The 20281-nt window shown below is 38.6% G+C and overlaps 1 protein-coding gene across 9 annotated transcripts in view; it reads right to left on the bottom strand.

Moving 5' to 3' along the window:
• The window catches only part of DCX (doublecortin), a 117561-nt gene that overhangs the window by 8175 nt on the left and 89105 nt on the right, over positions 1-20281 (bottom strand). For 6 of the 9 annotated variants that reach the window (XM_009439525.5, XM_003317633.6, XM_529107.7 and 3 more), the window contains exon 6: positions 10686-10780. The exons of the other annotated variants lie outside the window; for them this stretch is intronic. In XM_009439525.5, coding sequence (XP_009437800.1) covers positions 10686-10780 — 95 coding nt within the window. The remainder of the gene's footprint in view (positions 1-10685; positions 10781-20281) is intronic. 9 annotated transcript variants of the gene reach the window in all.

Consider the following 20281-nt stretch of genomic DNA (forward strand, 5'->3'; position numbering starts at 1 on the left):
CTAATGGTACCATCTTGCAGTTTAACATGTGATCATTTGTGTGTGGGGTGTGTATGTGTGTGTGTGTATATTCCTATGCAATTTTATCATGTGTGTATATTTGTGTGACCATCGCCACAGTCAAGATACAGAACTGTACCTTCAACACAAGGCTCCCTTGTGCTACCCCATTAGAGCTCCATCCAACCCTCCCCTCTTCCCTGAGCCCTGGCAACAAATAATCTGTTTCTTGTCTCTGTAATTTTGGAATTTCAACAATGTTATATGAATGAAACCATACAGTATATAACCATTTGGAATTGGCCATTTTCATTCAGCATAATTCCCCGGAGACTCATGTAAGCCATTATATGTATCAATAGTTTGCTTCTTTATATTGCTGGTGTAGATGCACCACAGTTTGTTTAGCCATTCACCTGTTGAAGCACACGTTGAATGATTCAAGTTTTGGGCTATTGCAAATAAAGCTGCCATAAACGCTCCTGTACTGTACAAGTTTTTGTGTGATCATACATTTTCATTTCTCTGGGACAGACACCCAGGAGTAAAATTGCTGAGTCATATGGTAATTCCATTTTCAGGTTTGTAAGGAATGCCATATTGCTTTCCAGTGTGGCTATACCATTTACAGTCTCACCTCCTGCCAGCAAAGTATTAGTAGTTTGGTTTCTCCACATTCTCTCCAGTATTTGATGTTTTTATTATTTTTCATTTTAGCCATTCTTGTGGATTTGTAGTGACATCTCATTGTGGTTATAATTTGCATTACCATGATGGCTAATGATGTTTAACATCTTTTCATGTGCTAGTTTTCATCTGTATTTCTTCCTCAATTAAATGTTTCTTCATGATTTTATTCATTTCTGAATTAGATTTTTTTCTTACTGGTAAGTTTTAACAGTTATTTTATATTCTCTAAATAACCCTTTAATTAGATATTGGGTTGCAAATATTTTCTCCCAGTCTGTATCTTGTCTTTTTACACACCTTCACAGCTTTTGCATGGTCTTTGGCAGAGCAAACATTTTTAATTTTTGAGGTCCAATTTACCCAATTTATCAGTTTTTATTTTATGGATTTTACTTTTGTTGTCAAGTCTAAGAATTCTTTGCTTATAATCCATTTTTAATTTTTGCATATGATATGAGGTCTAGGTTAAGAAACTTTTTTTTTTTTTTTTTTTGACAGAGTCCCTCTCTGTCACCCAGGCTGGAGTGCAGTGGTGTGATCTCCACTCACTGCAACCTCCGCCTCCTGGGCTCAAGTGATTCTCCTACCTCAGCCTCCCGAGTAGCTGGGATTACAGGCGCCCACCACCACGCCTGGCTAATTTTTTCATACATGTTATCAGTAAGATACCAAAGAGAACTGGAAAGTATAGAATCAATTCTGTGGCCACTTAAGAGCACCCCCACCCCCACCGCCTTGCCACTGCTTTTGTATCATAAGGACAAGAACTTCAGTAGAAGATTGTTCAAGAAAATTGGAGAACATAGCTTCTCCTTGAGGTAGAGAAAAAAGTGGAAATGAGAAAGAGGGACAAGAGTGGGGAGGAGAAGGACTTATTTATTTAACATTGGGAATTTATCTAACATTGAAAATGCTTTTTGCTGAGAAAGAAGTGACAGGAAAACCTGTAGGCACATTAGAATGGAAAGAGGAGTAAAGCATATTCAGAAACCCGCGGTTTAACTCTGGCTAATTAATGCTATGACATTGAACAAATCTTTGAGTATTGGTTTCTTTATCAGTGAACAATCTGTAAGGTTTCTTCCAGCTCTGAGACTATAATTTGGGGGTCCTAAAGGGATATTGAATGATTAAGAAACAAAACAAAGGCAACTACAGCAAATAGACTCAGTTCTCGTCAACCTACCATCCCTTCACTGTAAGTCAGGGATTAGCAAAATTTTCTGTAAAAGATTAGATAGTAAATATTTTAAGTTTTCTTTGCTGGTCACATATGGTCTCTATCACACAGTCTTCATTATTTGTTTGGGGTTTGCTCTTTTACAACCCTTTAAATATTTAAAAAAACATATTTTAGATGGGGTGGGTCATCCATGCAAATATAACCAAGAAACAGGCAGGATCTGGCATCCCTGTTCTAAACTACCAAACAAAAGTTTCTTAGAAAACTGATAGGTAGGATGTACAATGCCAGGGAAATACTAGAAATGCAACAAATACATGTAAAATGGAATTGAAGCAAAGTGGCATACAATGGAGTTGCATCTCTGAAGGGATTAATTCTGAAGTACTGGAGTAAAGTGAACATAGTCAAAAGTATTTTTGAGCTCTGGACTTCCAGAAAGGTGGCATAAGCCCCTCTGAAAATCTGTTCCTCAACAAATGCAGTAACACTGGCAAAACTGTCAAAATTAACTTTTTCAGGACTCTAAAAATCAACCAAAAGCTTGCAACAATCCAAACAGTGTTGAAGAAAAACTGATGAATCTTGTAAAAATACTAAGATTTTTGGTGTTTCAACTTGCCTTATTTCCATTTTTCCTCTCCCCAGCTCCATGGTAGCCTTGAAAACCAACAGTCACAACTACTGTACCGGTGAAAAACAGCAATCTAGTAGTTACTGGAGGACACAATTGGGGGTTTGGAGCTCCCCAAAGAACTCATTCCCAGAGAATTGTCACTCTTTGACCTGTGGGGTAGCTCCCTGGAAACTCCCATTTGCTAGGTTCTTCTTTTTTTAACCTGACTCAGAGCACACTCGCTGTGAACAGCCTTTTCAGGGGGCATTGATCAGTTGCAATTGTTTAAAAATCACAGCCGTATGAGGAAGAGGGCAAAAGTTGGAGCAAATCAAGCTGCTGAAAACCTTGAAAGGAAAAAGTCATAGAATTATGTGCCTATAAGGATCTTTGAAAAGCTCAGACATATTCCTGGGAATCTAGAAGGTCAGGCACAAGTTCAGGACTGGGTATATCCTTAGAAAAGAAGCGAGATGGCCCTAATCTTTCCCCATTGACTGACCCTGAGGCCCTGTGCAAGCAGCAAGAGAATGCTAAGATGGAGTTGTAAACTGCCTGGCAGAGCATTGAAATCATGTCCCAACACAGGAACAGAGCCCCTCGGCAAAGGCTGGGAGTCTTACTGGATCAAGGCATTTAAGGTAAGCAAACAAAACTATCCTATTCATTCAAAATTATCATCACAAATAAAGGAGAAATTAAAACATTCCCAGATAGAAACACAGAATCCATTGCTAGCAGACCTGTCTTGCAAAAGAATACTAAAGAGAATCATCCACAGAGAAATTAAAGGACACTAGAAAGTAATTCAAATCCACATAATTAAAAAAAATAGTAAATGTGTAAGTAAACACAAAGGACTGTACAAATTTATTTTTGTAACTCTTTTCTTCTTTTTTAAAAATAAATTTTACGGTGTATATTTGAAGTTTGCAACATAATGTTATGGGATACATATAGATAGTAAAATAGTTACTATAGTGAAACAAATAATTACTTTTTTGCTGACAAGAGCAGCTAAAATCTACTTACTCCCTAATACAATTTTATTACCTATAGTCCTCATATTTTACATTAGATCTCTAGATGTTCATCCTACATATCTGTTATTTTGTATCCTGTAACCTACATCTCCTCATTTCTTCCCTTTCTATCCCCGGCTTCTGGTAACCTCTGTGTTATTCTCCATCTCTGTATATTTGACTTTTTTTTTTTTTAGATCCCTCATATATGTGAGATTATACAATATTTTTCTTTCTGTGTCTGGCTTATTTCAAAAGACAACTACATGAACTAGATGAACTAGTAATTATAAGAATGTGTTCATGGACTTACTATGTATAAAGATGTAATTTGTATGTCAGTAGGAGAAAAAAGGAGTGGGAAAGAAACAGAGCTATGCTATGGCAAAATTTTTATATATAATTTAAATCAAGTTTGTATTAATCTTAAGTAGAGTGTATTAAAATGTAAATTGTAATCCTCAGGGCAACCACTAAAAAAGCTACTCAAAATGAAATTAGTAAAAATACAACAAGTGAATTAAAATAGTGCACTAAGAAATATATTTAACACATAAAAGGCAAGCATCAAGTAATGAACGAAAAATGATATAACATATATAGAAAATCGCAAAATGTTAGATGTAATTCTCGCTTTACCAGTAATTACATTAAACATAAGTAGATAAAGCAATCCAATTAAAGGCAGAGACTGGCAAAATAGATTTTTTAAAAACATGATCCAACTCAATGCTGTCTAAAAGAGAAACAATTTAGATTCAAACCCACAAATATGTTGAAAGTAAAATGATGGAAAAAGTAACTAAAGAGAGCTAAAATTGCTATACTGATGTCAGAAAAAAAATAGACTTTAAGACAAAAATTATTACTAGAGACAAAGAACATTTTATAATGATAAAAAGAGTCAATATATCCAGAAAACATAAATATAAATATTTATATATCTTAACAGAGTACCAAAATACATGAAGCAAAAACTGATGGAATTGAAAGGAGAAACAAACAATTCAACTATATTAGGTGAAGACTTAAATATCCCACTTTCAATAATGGATAGAACAACTAGACAGAAGACCAACAAGTAAATAGAGGACTTGAATAATACTATAAACAAATACACATCTATGGAATATTCTATCCAACGAGAGCAGAATACATATTCTTTTCAAGCTCCCATGGAACATTCTCCAGGATAGGTCATATGCTAGGCCATAAAACAATTCTCAATAAATTTAGAAGGATTTAAATGATACAAATTATATTATTTGGCCACAGTGGAATTAAATTAGAAACAATAATGGAAAGATATTCAGGAAATTCACATATGTGTTGAAATTAAACAATGCACAGATGACTAACCAAAAAAGAAATCACAGGAAAAATCACAAAATACCTTGAGATAAAGGAAAATGAAATCACAACATACCAAAACTTATAGGATTCAGCTAAAGCAGTTTTCAGAGGGAAATGTATATGAAATGTTTCAAATATGCTATCCCATAGAAACAGAATTGATTAGTGGTTGGTTGCCAGGGGTTGGATGAAAAGGGAAGGGGCTGCGACTGCTAATGGGTAAGGGGTTTATTTTGAAGGTGATGAATATGTCCTAAAAGTAGATAGTGGTATACTAAATTACCTTAAAAACCACCAAACTATACCCTTTAAAAGGAGTGAATTCTATACTATGTGAATTATATCTCAATAAGCTGTTATTTTTTTAAGTACCTTTGAAAATCCTTTATATTGACAATTAAGTACTGTTTATGTGATTTCTGAATATGCAGCCATACACAGCAATATGCTGTACATATATTAATATATATGATATATACATATATATACACATGTATATATATGATATATACCATATATACACGTGTATATATATGTATGTAGTGATATTCAGGATGTAATGATGTGTACAAATGTAAGAGAAGGTTTTATAGTTGTTCGCTCTATTACTATGTTATGACTATTGATGAATTCCATTAAGTTAAACTTGCATATGATGAAACAACACTGTAATATAAAAAGCACAGGACTAAGAGTCTGGAGACTTAGATTCTAGGCCTACATTTTCCATTTAACTTCCCTTTTCAGGGTCCTTGCTTCTAGATCTTAAAATTGAGGAAGATCTTTAAGGTTCCTTCTAGTTCCAAAATTCTACAAACTGCAATCATTCTATCTTTTTCTTTAGTTACCCCAAAGCAAGAGAAATGGTACAGACATTGCCAAGTTAATGAACTCCCTGGGTATTTTTCAGGCAGTACAAAAGGCCCTTTTAATAATATGGAGGCCACTTTGAGTCCCAGCACACTGAACCACTGGGCTTTAGTATTATTCATGTAACAGACCCTTCAGTGGAGTTGCTTGGTTGGTGGAAAAAATTATCTGAGAAGATTGTTCCAGACCTTTATCTCAGAGGAAGCAGGGATAAGGCCTGAGGGTAGAATCCTGAAGAGATTTCACTTGTAGCTGCTGTGAGACTCTGAATTAATGGCGTGAGATGCAGAAGATGGAGAGAATTCATAGAACTAGGCCTAATTATGAACTTCTGAACACTGAATCTCCATCAATTTATTTCGTATTCAGAATGTATTTTCCTGTATGGGTAGAACAATGTTCAGGAAAAGGAATTATCTCAACATTCTGTTTTTGTTGATTGATATGTAGAAATACAGAAACACACATATTGCTTAGCAATACAAATAATTTGCACCTGAAATTCATTTGCTTATTCCCTTGGAGCCCTACAGAACAAAATGTTTCTAACAAATACAGCTGTGCTGGCGATACTATTGTGTTAGAGAAAACAAAAAGTTGGTCTCTGGTCCAAGGAGCTTATAGTCCAAAGGAAGTCAGGGAGGAGTTTTGAGAAACCTGGCTTCTAGTTTGGGTTTTCTATTTCCCAAACGTGCCCTGCGCTTTTATGATGGTGTGGTTTTGTTTCTTGCTAATTTTTTTTAAAGCTGGCATGCCTGTTCTCTTCACCAGCCACTTAAATGTCACCTCTGTGAAAAGCTTTCCCCATCTCCCACTCTCTCCCGTCTTTCCCACCCTCCTTTGTGCTCATGCAGTCCTTTCGTTAGCTCTTGATCACACTACCCAAAGCCACTTATATTAGAGTTAGTTGCCTTCTGTGATTTAAGGGTCAGGACCCTACTTTACTCATCAAAGGGCCTCTCCAAGCACGTATAAGAGGACAAAAGAAGTCTGGAAACAGAGGAAAGTGCATATTTAAATAATGTTATTTATATTTTCAAATAATATGTGAATATACTTTCCTCTAGTCTCTAGACAACTTTGCATACAAAATGCCTCTAAATTTCAAGCCATTGGTGCAATCACTGATCTGAAAATTTAAAAATTAAATAAATGAAAGAGTTTCCTTATGTTTCTAGATTTTTTTTTTTTTTTGAAAATCTTTACTATGTACTTTCTTCAAAGGGGATCCTTAATAAATTTTTGTTGAATCACACTGGGACTGTCTTTCCTCTGTACCTCTTTTTTTCTCATCTGTAAAAGGGAAATGCTATCTGCCCTGTCTCTTTCACGGGGATATCACAAGGGTAAATGAGAAAATGGCTGTGCGATAGAAAAAAGCAGTATGAAAATGCAAAATGTTGTTCTCATTAACTATCCAAGGATTTACTTCGTGTCCATATTGTAACACTTAAGTATGCGGACTTTGGCTAACCCCATTGCAGCTGCATTAAAGAAGATTCTCCATGAACTGCTTAAGAGAAGAAGCCAAGAAGCTGATTACAGCTTAGGGCCCCACCACAGCCATCAAAAATTACCAAAGGGATGCTGGGACTTCAAGTTTTTTCCAGTTGTGCAGGAGGAAAGTCATGGCCTCAGCCATCTGCTTCCTGTCTGCATCATGACTCACACCTTTCAGGTCCACTTGGACAGAAGTTCAGATGAGATCTGCTCAGGCCTGCTGCCCAGAGACTTGATGGTGCTAAGGTTCAGGTAGCTGTGTGAAAGGAGGAGCATGAATCTAGGACCTGAGACCTAGGGGGACTGAGACAGGGTCACAAGCTTTTTATCTTATTCAGAAAAACCAGTTCAATCTTCATTACTGGTGGTGTAAGCATGACACTATTGCTTCTTGATAGGATGCACTGAAAGGATACAACATCACTCCTATGATATTCCTGCCCCAAATTCAGAATCTGAATCTAATCACAGGGAAACATCAGACAAGCCCAAATTGAAAGGCATTCTACCAAATAACTGGCCTGGACCTTTTATTTCTATAATATACTGTACTGAGAGATAGAGAGTCTCAGGAACTTTTCCAGATTAAAGAAGACTAAAGGGACATGAGAACTTGCAACATGTGATTCTAGACTGGATTTTGGACCAGAAAAAGAACATTATTAAAGCAATTGATAAAGTTTGAATATGGACTGCAAGTATATAATAGTATTGTGCCAGTGTTAAATTTCCTAATTTTGATGATCGTGCTATGGTTATGGAAGAAAAAATCCTTGTTCTTAGGAACTACATACTGACATATTGAGGGATAAAGGGGCATAATGTTTGCCTGTGATATTAATCTCAAATTGTTCAGAAAAAATAGGCCCAGTGCAGTGGCTCATGCCTGTAATCCCAGCACTTCGGAAGGCCGAGGCAGGCGGATCGCGAGGTCAGGAAATCGAGACCATCCTGGCTAACACGGTGAAACCTCGTCTCTACTAAAAATACAAAAAATTAGCCAGGCGCGGTGGCTGGTGCCTGTAGTCCCAGCTGCTCGGGAGGCTGAGGCAGGAGAATGGCTTGAACCCGGGAGTGCGGAGCTTGCAGTGAGCCGAGATCGTGCCACTGCACTCCAGCCTGGGAGACAGAGCGAGACTCCATCTCAAAAAATAAATAAATAAATAAAATAAATAAAAGAAAAAATAATAACATGTACTATATGTATTTATTTGTGTATTATTATGTCTACATATATTATACATAGAGAGAGAGAACATAAAAAATAAGTAAATGAGGCAAAATATAAACAACTAGTGAATCCCTGTAAAGAGATACATAAGTTGTTTATTATTTTTGCAACTCTTCTGTAAGTTTGAAGTGATATAAAAATAAAGAGCTTTAAAAATAGTGAGAATTATACCAAATTTAAATGTTTACCTTATTTAAAAGCTTGCTCTAGAAAATGATATAATGTATTACTTAACATTTGCTTGCTTAACTGTCTTTAAAAAGAGTAATTTTAAAAATAAAATGAAACACTGAAAATTCCACAGTTAAGAAAACAGTGAAGCTCTGACAATGCTGCCACCTGTGAGCTTGTTCTAGTCCTTCAATGGTTAGAATTGAGTCAATAAACAAACAAGCTATAAGTGTCTGCAAGCCCAACCAGGAAAAATAGTTTAACAATGCAAACAACTCACCTTGGTGGGCTTGTGGATGATGGGTCCTCAGCATAAATGACCTGAACATGTCAGTTGAAAAACTGAATAACTTGAGTGTGCAGAACAAATGTCCAAGCTGCCTTCACACTTTAGGGAAGGTACCAATGGAAGGTGCTGGGGTAAATCATGCTTACCAAAAGGAAGATAAGGGCAGAAAGGCATATAGGAGGTGCTGTGTGGGCAGTGGAACAACAGAGGTAGACTTCCTATCTTGGCATGTCCATATTTACAAGCTTTACTGCTCAGCAAAGAATAACTAAAAGCCAACTGTAAAAATAATTTTCATCCATCTCATAATCTCTAGGTAACACTGGTTACACAGAGTTCAGCAAATACTTCTTTGGTAAAATGAAATAGCTCAACAGGATAATCAGAAAGTTCTGGAAGGTTCAATAGCAGAAGTTAAAGGGGCCATTAAAGCAATGGAACAGACATTAGAAATTATGGGGCAGGCAGTAGCCAGATTAGCCAGGAAATTAAAAGACTGATATAGAAAAAATAAAATGAAAATGGATGTCGGGCAGTGGTATGCTGTTAAATGTTTAGCAACTGGCTGTGAGAAAAAAACAACCTTGACTTATAGTATTTGTTAATGTCCATGGTGTAAATATTCCCACCATGGCCAAATTCAAGTTAAAAACGTGATGTCACTCAATACAGAGTTGAGAAGCAATGTACACAATCAGCTCTCACCACCTACTGTGAGCTGGCTCTGGCACACCACTGATGGTGACTTGGGTGCCACTCTTATAGCTAGATATGTTACCCTAGTAAGTAACTTAACCTTTTGGCTCTCAATTTCCTCATCTGTAAAATGTCAAACCTCATAAGATTATTTAGAGAATCAAATAAAACTAATTTATCTCCATCTAAGGTGTCTTCCAGCTCTGACCATCTCTGATTCTGTGATGCAGTTAGTCATATTGGTGGCTTTTTGCCTTTTACCATCTCACACCAAGTCTTATGAGCAGGAGAAAGATTAGAGAAGGCTAGAGGAAGTTGCTCCACAGTATGGTAATCAGAGAAGAAGCCACATCAACACTGCCTTAGGTATAAGAGATTCAAGGCAGTAACCAACCCACATTTTCTACACAGAGATTTCTGGGTGAGAATCTGTTTGGATAGCGGGGCTAGGGAATTTATGTGCTTTTGTTATTTAATGATATACTTATTTGGAATAGTTTAAGGGGTATACATGGTGGCCAAGGCCAGTGCAATGTGTATATGTGCTCTCTTCCTATACTGCATCAGAATCTGCCTGGTAATGAAAAGTGCACAGCAAAAGTAGGAGCTATTCATTTGTTGATGTCCAGTAAACCTAAATGGAGTAAGTAACTCAGTGCAACTTTTTGGGACTGCTATCTTTGTTATTTCCACTGACTGGTGCCTGGCGACATAAAGTGCCCTGAACACCCCCTTTGCTATGTCTCTGAACTGGGGAGACAAGTGTTCAACCCATGTCCCAAAGCATGGTTTGGTTACCTCATTAGCTTTGGAGACCTTTTGGAAACTCTTTGGAAGAAGTGCTAGAATGTAGCAGGAAATAAGTCAGGAATTGGAGGAATAAATAAAAGTGACTAGAAGCTTGCTCCCTGCTTGGATTTGCAGAACTTCAAGCTAATGAAGCCAGATGAAGAAAATTTCTGGCCTTAATGTGCTGTTGAGTTAGAATGGAAGAGAAAACCTTCACCAAGCCATTCAGGAAACTGAGTGCAAAGAGGTTTAGTAAGGTATAAGAGACATAATACCTTGTGCTTCCGGAGGCTGCCAGGACTGGTGGGCGTAGAGATGGGAGACTGCTTAGACTTGGGGGTAGAGAGCTGGCTGCTGGAGGTTCCGTTTGCTAGCCCAAGGCAAGAGAAAAGGAAGGGATAAAAATCAACAGCATACAAAGGAGCAAGTTATCCTTCCCCTCAGAAGACACTAAGAACATTCAAACAAGGTACACAGACAACCAAGTGATTTGGTGAGTAGAACAAAGGTGAAAAGAAACACATTCCTCAAAAGGGCAAGAACTGCAATCCTCAGTTAATTGGATCCCTATGCAGTGCAAGGCCGTCATCCTCCCACCCTTTCCTCCTCAGTGGTTCCCAATCACAGGGGTCTGTTTCTTTTCAAACATTTTTCATATTCCTTCCCAGGTTTGCCCCTAACATCTCTGGGAGGTAGTCTGGGAAGGTATTATTTTGCTTTAATTTTACAGAGGACAAAAGTGAGGCACAGAGAGGTTATGTGCCTTACCTTAAAGGGGAAGAAATATGGGCAATTTGGACCAGTGCACATTTCCTTTGGTGCCAGATGATGGGGTAGGTGAAAGACAGCCCCATTGTTAGTCTCTCCCCCTCTCTTTTCCTGCTCATGCCACACCATTGTGCCTTTCCTACCTCATTCTGCATGTGTGAAAAGAACAGGAGGAAAGAAAGAGAAAATAGGCTAGTCAGGAAGAATGAAAGAGAAAGTGGAGGAGAAACAGAAGGTGAAACATTAAAAGAAGGCTCAAGCAGCAGAATGGGCAGAGGAGAAAATCAAAAAAGAGAGAATGACAAAGAGATTGGGAATGGAGGAGAAAAGAGACAAGGAAGATGATAAGATATTAAAAGAGAAGGAGGAAGTTGAAACAGGAAGAAAGGCATAGAGACACATAAAGATCCAAAATGGTAGCCAGAATCAGGGTTCACCCACATTTGGCTCTAGCCAAGAAAATGCTGAAAATCAGAGTTTCTTTTTAAACATCTTTATATTCTATTGTGTTGTTAAATTGTTTTATATTCCCTTGCTAATGAGCTTTTTAATATCCAATCATGAAGAAAGAAAAGTGGAATATTAAAATGGAACAATTAAACAGCTTTCAAAGTGGATTCTTGTTCAGACACTTCATACTAAAGTATTTTTTTTTAATCTTAAGAGCTAAATTGTTAAACAGAGATATTCTAAAATGTGCTTCAAAAACAAAGGCAAATATCCTGAGGGTGTGTGGAGAGTGGGGGAGAGGAAGAGAGAGGGGGAGGGAGAAAGAGTGGGGGGGAGGGAGACAGAGAGAATAAATAGAAAATTGAAAACATTAAGCAGAAAGATGGCCTGATAGTGTTCCTGTCAGTCCCATAGGTAAAGCTTAAACTGCTGTATCATGAATATTTCCTGAGGATACATTCCTTCTGCACCACTTATGGAAATATTTCCCTAGGTTCTGGAACATGCACATTAACTGTAGAGATGGAAGAGACATCAGTGTAGTGGTTGGTAAGTTTATTTAAGCGCAAGTGAGCTGAAAAATGGACACTTAAGCATTCACTGTCTGGCTTATATCCTCACTCATCTCTCACCCACTCATTGAGAAGCCCTCCTCCCTGTCATTCTTTCATTTAGCCAGTAGCTATGGAGCTCTACCTATGAGCCAAACAAAGTGTTAGACATCGAGGTTTCAGAGAGGAGTAAGCTACTTCCTGGGGGAGGCAGGCAAGAATTCAGTGAAATAAACGCTAAGACATAGCCTTGCATAGGGTATTATTGGAATTCAGAGAACAGACTTTGAAATCTGGGGCCTGGAAGACAAACAAGAGGAGGCAACACCTGAGAAATCTTGAAAGATGAATCTGAAATAGGCAAATCAATAGAGACAGAAAGTAGATTAATGGTTTCCAAGGGTTGGAGGAAGGGCAGGAGTTTGAAAGTCTGCTAATGGGTACAAGTTTTCTTTGGGGAAGGCAAAGATTCTGACATTAAATAGTGATGATGGTTGTACAACTCTGTGGTCAAACTAAAACCCACTGAGTTGCATATGTTAAATTAGTAAATTATATGTTATGTAAATTGTATCTCAATAAAGCCCTTAAAAAAAGAAGAATCAGAGATAGAATCATTCTACCATAACAACACATAGGCAGAGAGGATAGGAAAGGTATTCTAGGCATTAGAATTGCCAACATCCTTTCATGTTAACAACCCACAATAATCTAGGCATTGAAGGAACACACTTCAAAATGTTAAGGGTCATCTACAACAAACCTATAGTTAACATCATACTGAATGGGCAAAAGCTGGAAGCATTCCCCTTGAAAACCAGCACAAGACAAGGATGTCCTCTCTCACCACTCCCTTTTTTGTTGTTGTTTTTGTTTTTTGAGACGGAGTCTTGCTCTGTCACCAGGCTGGAGTGCAGTGGCGCAATCTCGGCTCACTGCAACCTCCACCTCTCAGGTTCAAGCGATTCTCCTGCCTCAGCCTCCCAAGTAGCTGGGACTACAGGCATGCACCACCATGCCCGGCTAATTTTTGTATTTTTAGTAGAGATGGGGTTTCACCATATTGGCCAGGATGATCTCGATCTCTTGACCTCGTGATCCTCCTGCCTCAGCCTCCCAAAGTGCTGCAGTTACAGGCAAGAGCCACTTCGCCTGGCCCCTCTCTCACCACTCTTATTCAACATAGTATTGGAAATTCTGGCCAGAGCAATCAGTCAAGACAAGTAAATAAAAGGCATCCAAATAGGAAGAGAGGAAGTCAAACTATCTCTGTAGGTGATATGATTCTATATCTAGAAAACCCCATAGTTATCTGCCCAAAAACTCCTTGATCTCATAAACAATGTCAGCAAAGTCTCAGGATACAAAATCAATGCACAAACATCACTAGCCTTCCGAGACACCAACAACAGCCAAGCTGAGAGCCAAATCAGGAATGCAATTCCATTCATACTTGTTAGAGAAAGAATAAAATACCTAGGAATACAGCTAACCAGGGAGGTGAGAGATCTCCACAATGAGAATTATAAAACACTTCTCAAAGAAATCAGAGAAGACATAAACAAATGGAAAAACATTCTATGCTCATGGATAATAAGAATCAATATCATTAAAATGGCCATACTGCCCAAAACAATGTACAGATTAAATGTTATTCCTATCAAACTACCAATGACATTCTTCACAGAACTTGGGAAAACTATTTTAAAATTCATATGGAACCAAAAAAATAGCCCAAATAGCCAAAGCAAGGATAAGCAAAAAGAACAAAGCTGGAGGCATCACATTACCTGACTTTAAACTATACCACAGGGCTACAGTAACCAAAACAGCATAGTACTGGTATAAAAACAGACACATAGACCAATGGAACATAACAGAGAGCCCAGAAATAAGGCCACAAACCTACAACCATCTGATCTTTGACAAAGTTGACAAAAATAAGCAATAGGGAAAGGACTCCATATTTAATAAATGGTGCTAGGATAACTGGCTAGCAATATGCAGAAGGTTGGATCTGGGCCCTTTCCTTACACCATATACAAAAATTAACTCAAGGCAGATCAAAGACTTAAATGAAAAACACTGGAAGATAACCTAGGCAATACCATTCAGCACATAGGACTTGGCAAAGATTTAATAATGAAGACATCAAAAGCAATTGAAAAAAAAAAGCAAAAATTGACAAATAGGATCTAATTAAACTAAAGAGCTTCTGCACAGTGAAAGAAACTATCAACAGAGTGAGCAGACAACCTACAGAATGGTAGAAAATACTTGCAAATTATGCATCTGACAAAGGTCTAATATCCATCATCTATAAGGAACTTAAGCAAATTTACAAGAAATAAACAACCCCATTAAAAAGTGGGCAAAGGGCATGAACAGGCAGACACTTTTCAAAAGAAGACATTCATGTGGCCAACAAGCATATGAAAACATGCTTCACATCACTAATCATTAGAGAAATGCAAATCAAAACCACAATGAGATACCATCTCACACCAGTCAGAATGGCTATTAATAAAAAGTTGGCCAGGCACGGTGGCTCATGCCTGTAATCCCAGCACTTTGGGAGGCTGAGGCAGGCTGATCACAAGGTCAGGAGTTCGAGACCATCCTGGCCAACATGGTGAAACCCTGTCTCTACTAAAAATATAAAACTTAGCTGGGTGTGGTGGCGTGCACCTGTAATCCCAGCTACTCAGGAGGCTGAGGCAGGAGAATCGCTTGAACCAGGGAGGCGGAGGTTGCAGTGAGCTGAGATCATGCCACTACACTCCAGCCTGGGTGTCAGAGTGAGACTCGGTCTCAAAAAAAAAAAAAAAAAAAAGTAAAAAAATAATATGCTGGCAAGGTTGTAAAGAAAAGGGAATGCTTATGCACTGCTAGTGGGAGTGTAAATTACTTCAACCATTGTGAAAAGCAGTGTGGTGGTTCCTCAAAGAACTTAAAACTGAATTACCTCAGTGTACCCTAAAACTTAAAGTATAATAATAATAATAATAATAATAATAATAATAAAACTGAATTACCATTTGACCCAGCAATCTCATTATTGGGTATATACCCCAAGGAATATGAATCATTCTACCATAACAACACATGCATGTGTATAATCATTGTAGCACTATTCAAATAGCAAAGACATGGAATCAACCTAAATTCCCATCAATGATAGACTGGATAATGAAAATGTGGTGCATATACACCATAGAAAACTATGCAGCCATGAAAAAGAACAAGATTATGTACTTTGCGTTACCATGGATGAAGCTGGAGGCCATTATCCTTAGCAAACTAACACAGGAACAGAAAACCAAATACTTAATTTCCCACTTATAAGTGGGAGCTAAATGATGAGAACACATGGACACAAAGAGGTGAACAACAGTCAATGGGGCCTAATTGAGGGTGGAGGGTGGAAGGAGGGAGAGGATCAGAAAAGCTACCTATCAGGTACTATGCTTATTACCTGGTTAACAAAATAATCTGTACACCAAACTCCCATGACATGCAGTTTACCTATATAACAAACGTGCACATGTATCCGTGAACCTAAAATAAAAGTTAAAAAAAATGCACCAGCAGGGACAAAGATATGAATGTGTGAGAGAATACATTATGTTTACAGAAGTGCAAGTAACTCATAATGGCTCAAGCACAGGGTGCCAGCAGAGAGTTTCAGGAGATGAGGCTGGAGACAGAGGATAAGGGTCAGCCCCTGGGGGCCTTTTTGTGTAGCCTGTTAAGAAGTTTGCATTTGGTTTCTGAAGGAGAGTCACAGAAGAATTTTAAGCTGAAAGTGATATGATCAAATTTGCATTTTAAAGCTCCAGCTGCTGTGGTTGGTTAAGACTGAGGGTAGAGTGGGAAGGGGTAGGGTAGAAGCAAAGAGGTTGGTTAGAAGACATTGCACTAATCCAGGTGAGGGATGATGATGGTTCACTAAGGCCACAGGGGAGGGAGAGAATGAACACCATGGTAGATAGGGACCTAGAGGCCAGATAAGCATAGAGTAGTGTATTTATATACCATACAACCACCCAAAGAACATACATACATACAACCACCCAAAGAACATGACCTGTGCCAAATAGCACCAAGAATGTGGGCACTAGACTTTGTCAAGGCACTAGGCTTTTTTGTGAATAACAAATGCACTTTGGAAAAGGCAAGAGTCTGTGGAGTCGCAATGGGGCAAAGCAGTCAATTACTCTTTGTAGGAAATGAAGGAGTTAATAGTTGAAACAGTTAATGGACCACCTACAGTGCCTGAGGGCTTCCCCAGCAGGACCTGCCTGTAGCACTCAAGGTAAGAAGCAATCTTGGAGACCTATATGAGCTGACACAATAGAACTCTTCCAAAAGAGCTGTGACCTCGGCCATAAAGTCTGAGTAGTGGGCAACCCCGGTAAGTTCTCCTCTGGCATTTTGTTTTACATGATTGCTATATACTTTACAGATTCTAGTGTCCCAGTATTTGTTAGCCAAGCTATAAAGGGATGGCTGCTATACCCTCAATATTAGAACTGTCTTTTTTACCTACACACTTACCTAGCTAAAAATGAGTCCACTGGCCTTGCCAAAGTGTGGAAAATTGTTAAGCACAAGCGTGTCTCCATGTGAATCAGTTTCTATTTATTGGCCACAGAGCTGAATGCATAGGCTCTTCAGCAACTTCTAGGTCTTTTGTCAGTATCCTCTGAAACATTTTCACTCAGTAACTTTAGGGGCAGTACATAAGTACATATTCCATATATGCCTCTCTATATATTCTCTGCATATGTGTACGTTTATATATGTTCCCAATTCCCCTCCACCCATTCCTCTCCCTTTTAAAATTAAGAATTAATCTTAAGCTGTCTGTAAATAAAGGACTTAATTTTGTCATCAACATTCAACAAGCATTTTGGAAATCAGCTTTTAATAATTTAACTACCATTCACTGCACTGTTGTAAAAATGCAGACACTTTGTCAGACGTTCCCAGAGTTCCCTGGTAGAATGAAATCCAAAAGTGGACATAGAGAAATTAAGTAATGTAGACTTGCACAGTTAAATGTAGATTCATTACAAGCTAAAGGAGGCCCTACATTTACAGACTAGATAAAATGTATTCAAGTGCACACTTTGTCTATGGATTCTGTGGGAAAAAAAATCTGGAAAGGTGCCATTTGACATGGATTCTAGAGCCAATTCACATAAATGTCAAGTAAAAGAAGCAGCAGGAAATAATACAAATAGGGTCTGATGAACTTTGTGTCCTTGGATTGGTAAATCCATGTAGATCCACATTTCATTTTAAGAGTGGCTAGAAATGGCACCACTGTTTGATATCCTTCATTTTCCTTTATTCTTCTTTGCTAACCATCCTTAGCTCTTGTCTCTGAGCTTTCATTTCTAAGCGGCAATTAGGAAATGCCTTGGTGGATCTTCTCCTTCTTTAACTTGTCTCTCTTTCTCATTTCCCTTCTCAGAACCACAGCATTGTCTCACTGTTCTGACCTTTTATTTATACATGGTCCAAATTCTCTCATCTCTTTCAACTCTTTTATAGTCCATTTTTCCCCTTGGCAACAAGGGGCATCAAAAACTTTTCTATCTCCTAGGCCATCTTTTCAATCTTATCAACAAAAATAGGATAAAAATTACTCTTTATTGAGTGTCTATGATGGGTCAGGCACTCTTCTTTCTCTCTCTTTCTCTCTTTCTCTCTCTCTCTCTCTCACACACACACATACACACATGCACACACATGTTCCAGCTAGGGGTAGCAAATACAGGATTTGAATGTAAGTCTCTTTGATTCCAAAGCCTATATGGTTTGTTTGTTTTTGCTAACATAGGCTCTTTAAAAAATAATAATAATAATTGCTTCTGAAATTCCTTCCTGTGACAATTTTCTGATGGAGGCTAGGGAGGAGGGTGAAAGTTGTGGCCGAGAAAAGAGAAAGTAATGAAAAGAAGATAGACACCAGAGCTGACACCCATCTTCAGGGCTTCTATACTATTTGTCTGGTTTAGATTTAGAAAGTGGTTAGCAAGAGCTTTCTTTCATTCACCGAACCAGCTGGGTATCATACACAGTGTCATAAAACAATAGCAGACAGAGCATTAGCATGACATGTAACTACCCTCATGTTACAGAGTTCTCTGGGAAGATAGTATCTATGCCCTGTCTGTCAACCCTCTCAGTTGGTGCCCTTCAGCTACGCAGCACAATTGCCAAGCTTGGTCCTGCAGTCTTGGTTCACTGGCTCCTCTGAATGATTATGCCTGTTCTTGCCTTTGTACTCATCTTTAGCTCCTTGGCTCTGTCTGCCTTTCCTGTCAGAATGGAACAGGACAAGCCCAAACAGGATGGTTGGTAAAGAAACTAGGCTGACTTATCTAGATTTACAGAGATTTAAATATATGGGGGAAAATGGGTCCCTGGGGGATGAGGAATAAGGGGTATGTGTGTGGATGGGGTAGGGAGAGGTTAGTTCCCAAAGAACAATGAGAGAGTCCAGTTTTTGGTGCGAGTGGCCAAGGACAGAGTGGGGTCACTAGCCAGGCAGAGTGGATGCTAAACTCCCAAACTGCGGATACCCTTGTCTGGAGGCTGGACCAATTCCTGGAAACTAGGAAGCAACTGAGTACAAGTTGGGCATAAGAGACCCCAGGTGTAGCAATTATAGAGCTGCCTGGGCAGCAGGTTACATGAGTCATTATACTTTCTGGGCTCAAGTTTGCATGACCAGAATGGTACAGAAAATAAAGGGACAGCTTGGCATCTACTTTTCTCCCAACCTTTGACCACAGACCAAACCAAGTTAATGCTCATTCACTTAGCCCTGGCTTTCCCTCCCATCCTAAGCCCAACATTTGAGCCCAACTCAAAATCAAGCCTCGTGGTTTTTATTTGATGTCATTTTGAAATATTGCTCATTGAAAACAACCCCAGTTTATCAAAAGAGCTATGATAATAATTTCAGAGCCCTTTTTATAATTTCAGCTGTTTTTCTGCAGTTATTTTTAGAGCATTTTACCATACATGAACTCACATTATTCTCCTGATAGCTCTAAGAGATGGTGGCCAGGTATTACTAGTCTCCTTTCAATTAACAAGGATATAGGGGCTCAGAGAGGGTATGACTTGCGTAAATGGTATAAACTCTGCCCCTTCTCACTGGATAGTGGCTTCTGGACTTGCTCACAGATTCTATTTCAAAATTTCCTTAAAGTTAGCACACCACATACCTCCCACTGTGAACTTCTAGTGATTCATTTTCTGTCTTGTGTTCTGTAACTCCCTAATGCCTTGCAGAGGGAGATCTCAACACACAATTCTGCCACTTCCTCATTTTTCTCATACTGAGATGCTCTAAGATTTTATTCATTCCAGTCCAAAGATAACTTGTTTTCCCCTTACAAATAGAGGGAGTTTTCCTGGAAGGCCATCCAAGTGGATCCAAGGTGGTTTCAACTTACTTCAGAACAAGGTGAAGAGACAGACCCTGTGGTTTTCACAAATACATTCCAAAGAGCCCTTGGGCAGGGTGTCTGGATTGCTTTGGCTAATTGTTTCTGCTCAATGGAAAAGCTTTTGTCCCTCTCCCTAGACCCATCCTTTAGGGGAGCAAGAACTGAGAGCCTGGGAATAGTTCTTCAATGATTTGATCATAGGGTTTGCTCTCAAGCCAAATTCAATTGTAGGTTGTGAGACACTGTAACTTCAGAAGATGGAATTTGAATTTTAAATATATTTCCTACGGAATCTTGGACAGCATGAAGTTATGAATCCTTTAAATAAGGGGGAGAAGTAAGAGTCTTCCTTGTTACAAAACAAATGTATATACCCAATCCTGCAATATTTTGACACAGATGAGTTTCCCTCAAGAAGAGGACATCTGTAGAGGGGCTGATGGAAGTGCCAGAATTGTTTTCTCAGGGTTGACAATGCTGTCAACATTTATTTCCTACTGAGAAACAGAACATGTTTCTGGTGGAGCTAGCCTGTTGTCAACGCTGACTGCTGGTTTTCCTGGTGCAGGGACTAGGATAAACTGCACTGTTCTTAATTTGTGAAAAGAACACAGGCTTTGGAATCAGTCAAAG

The sequence above is a fragment of the Pan troglodytes genome, chromosome X, assembly GCF_028858775.2.
Source record: "Pan troglodytes isolate AG18354 chromosome X, NHGRI_mPanTro3-v2.0_pri, whole genome shotgun sequence".
Classification (NCBI taxonomy): Eukaryota; Metazoa; Chordata; class Mammalia; order Primates; family Hominidae; genus Pan; species Pan troglodytes.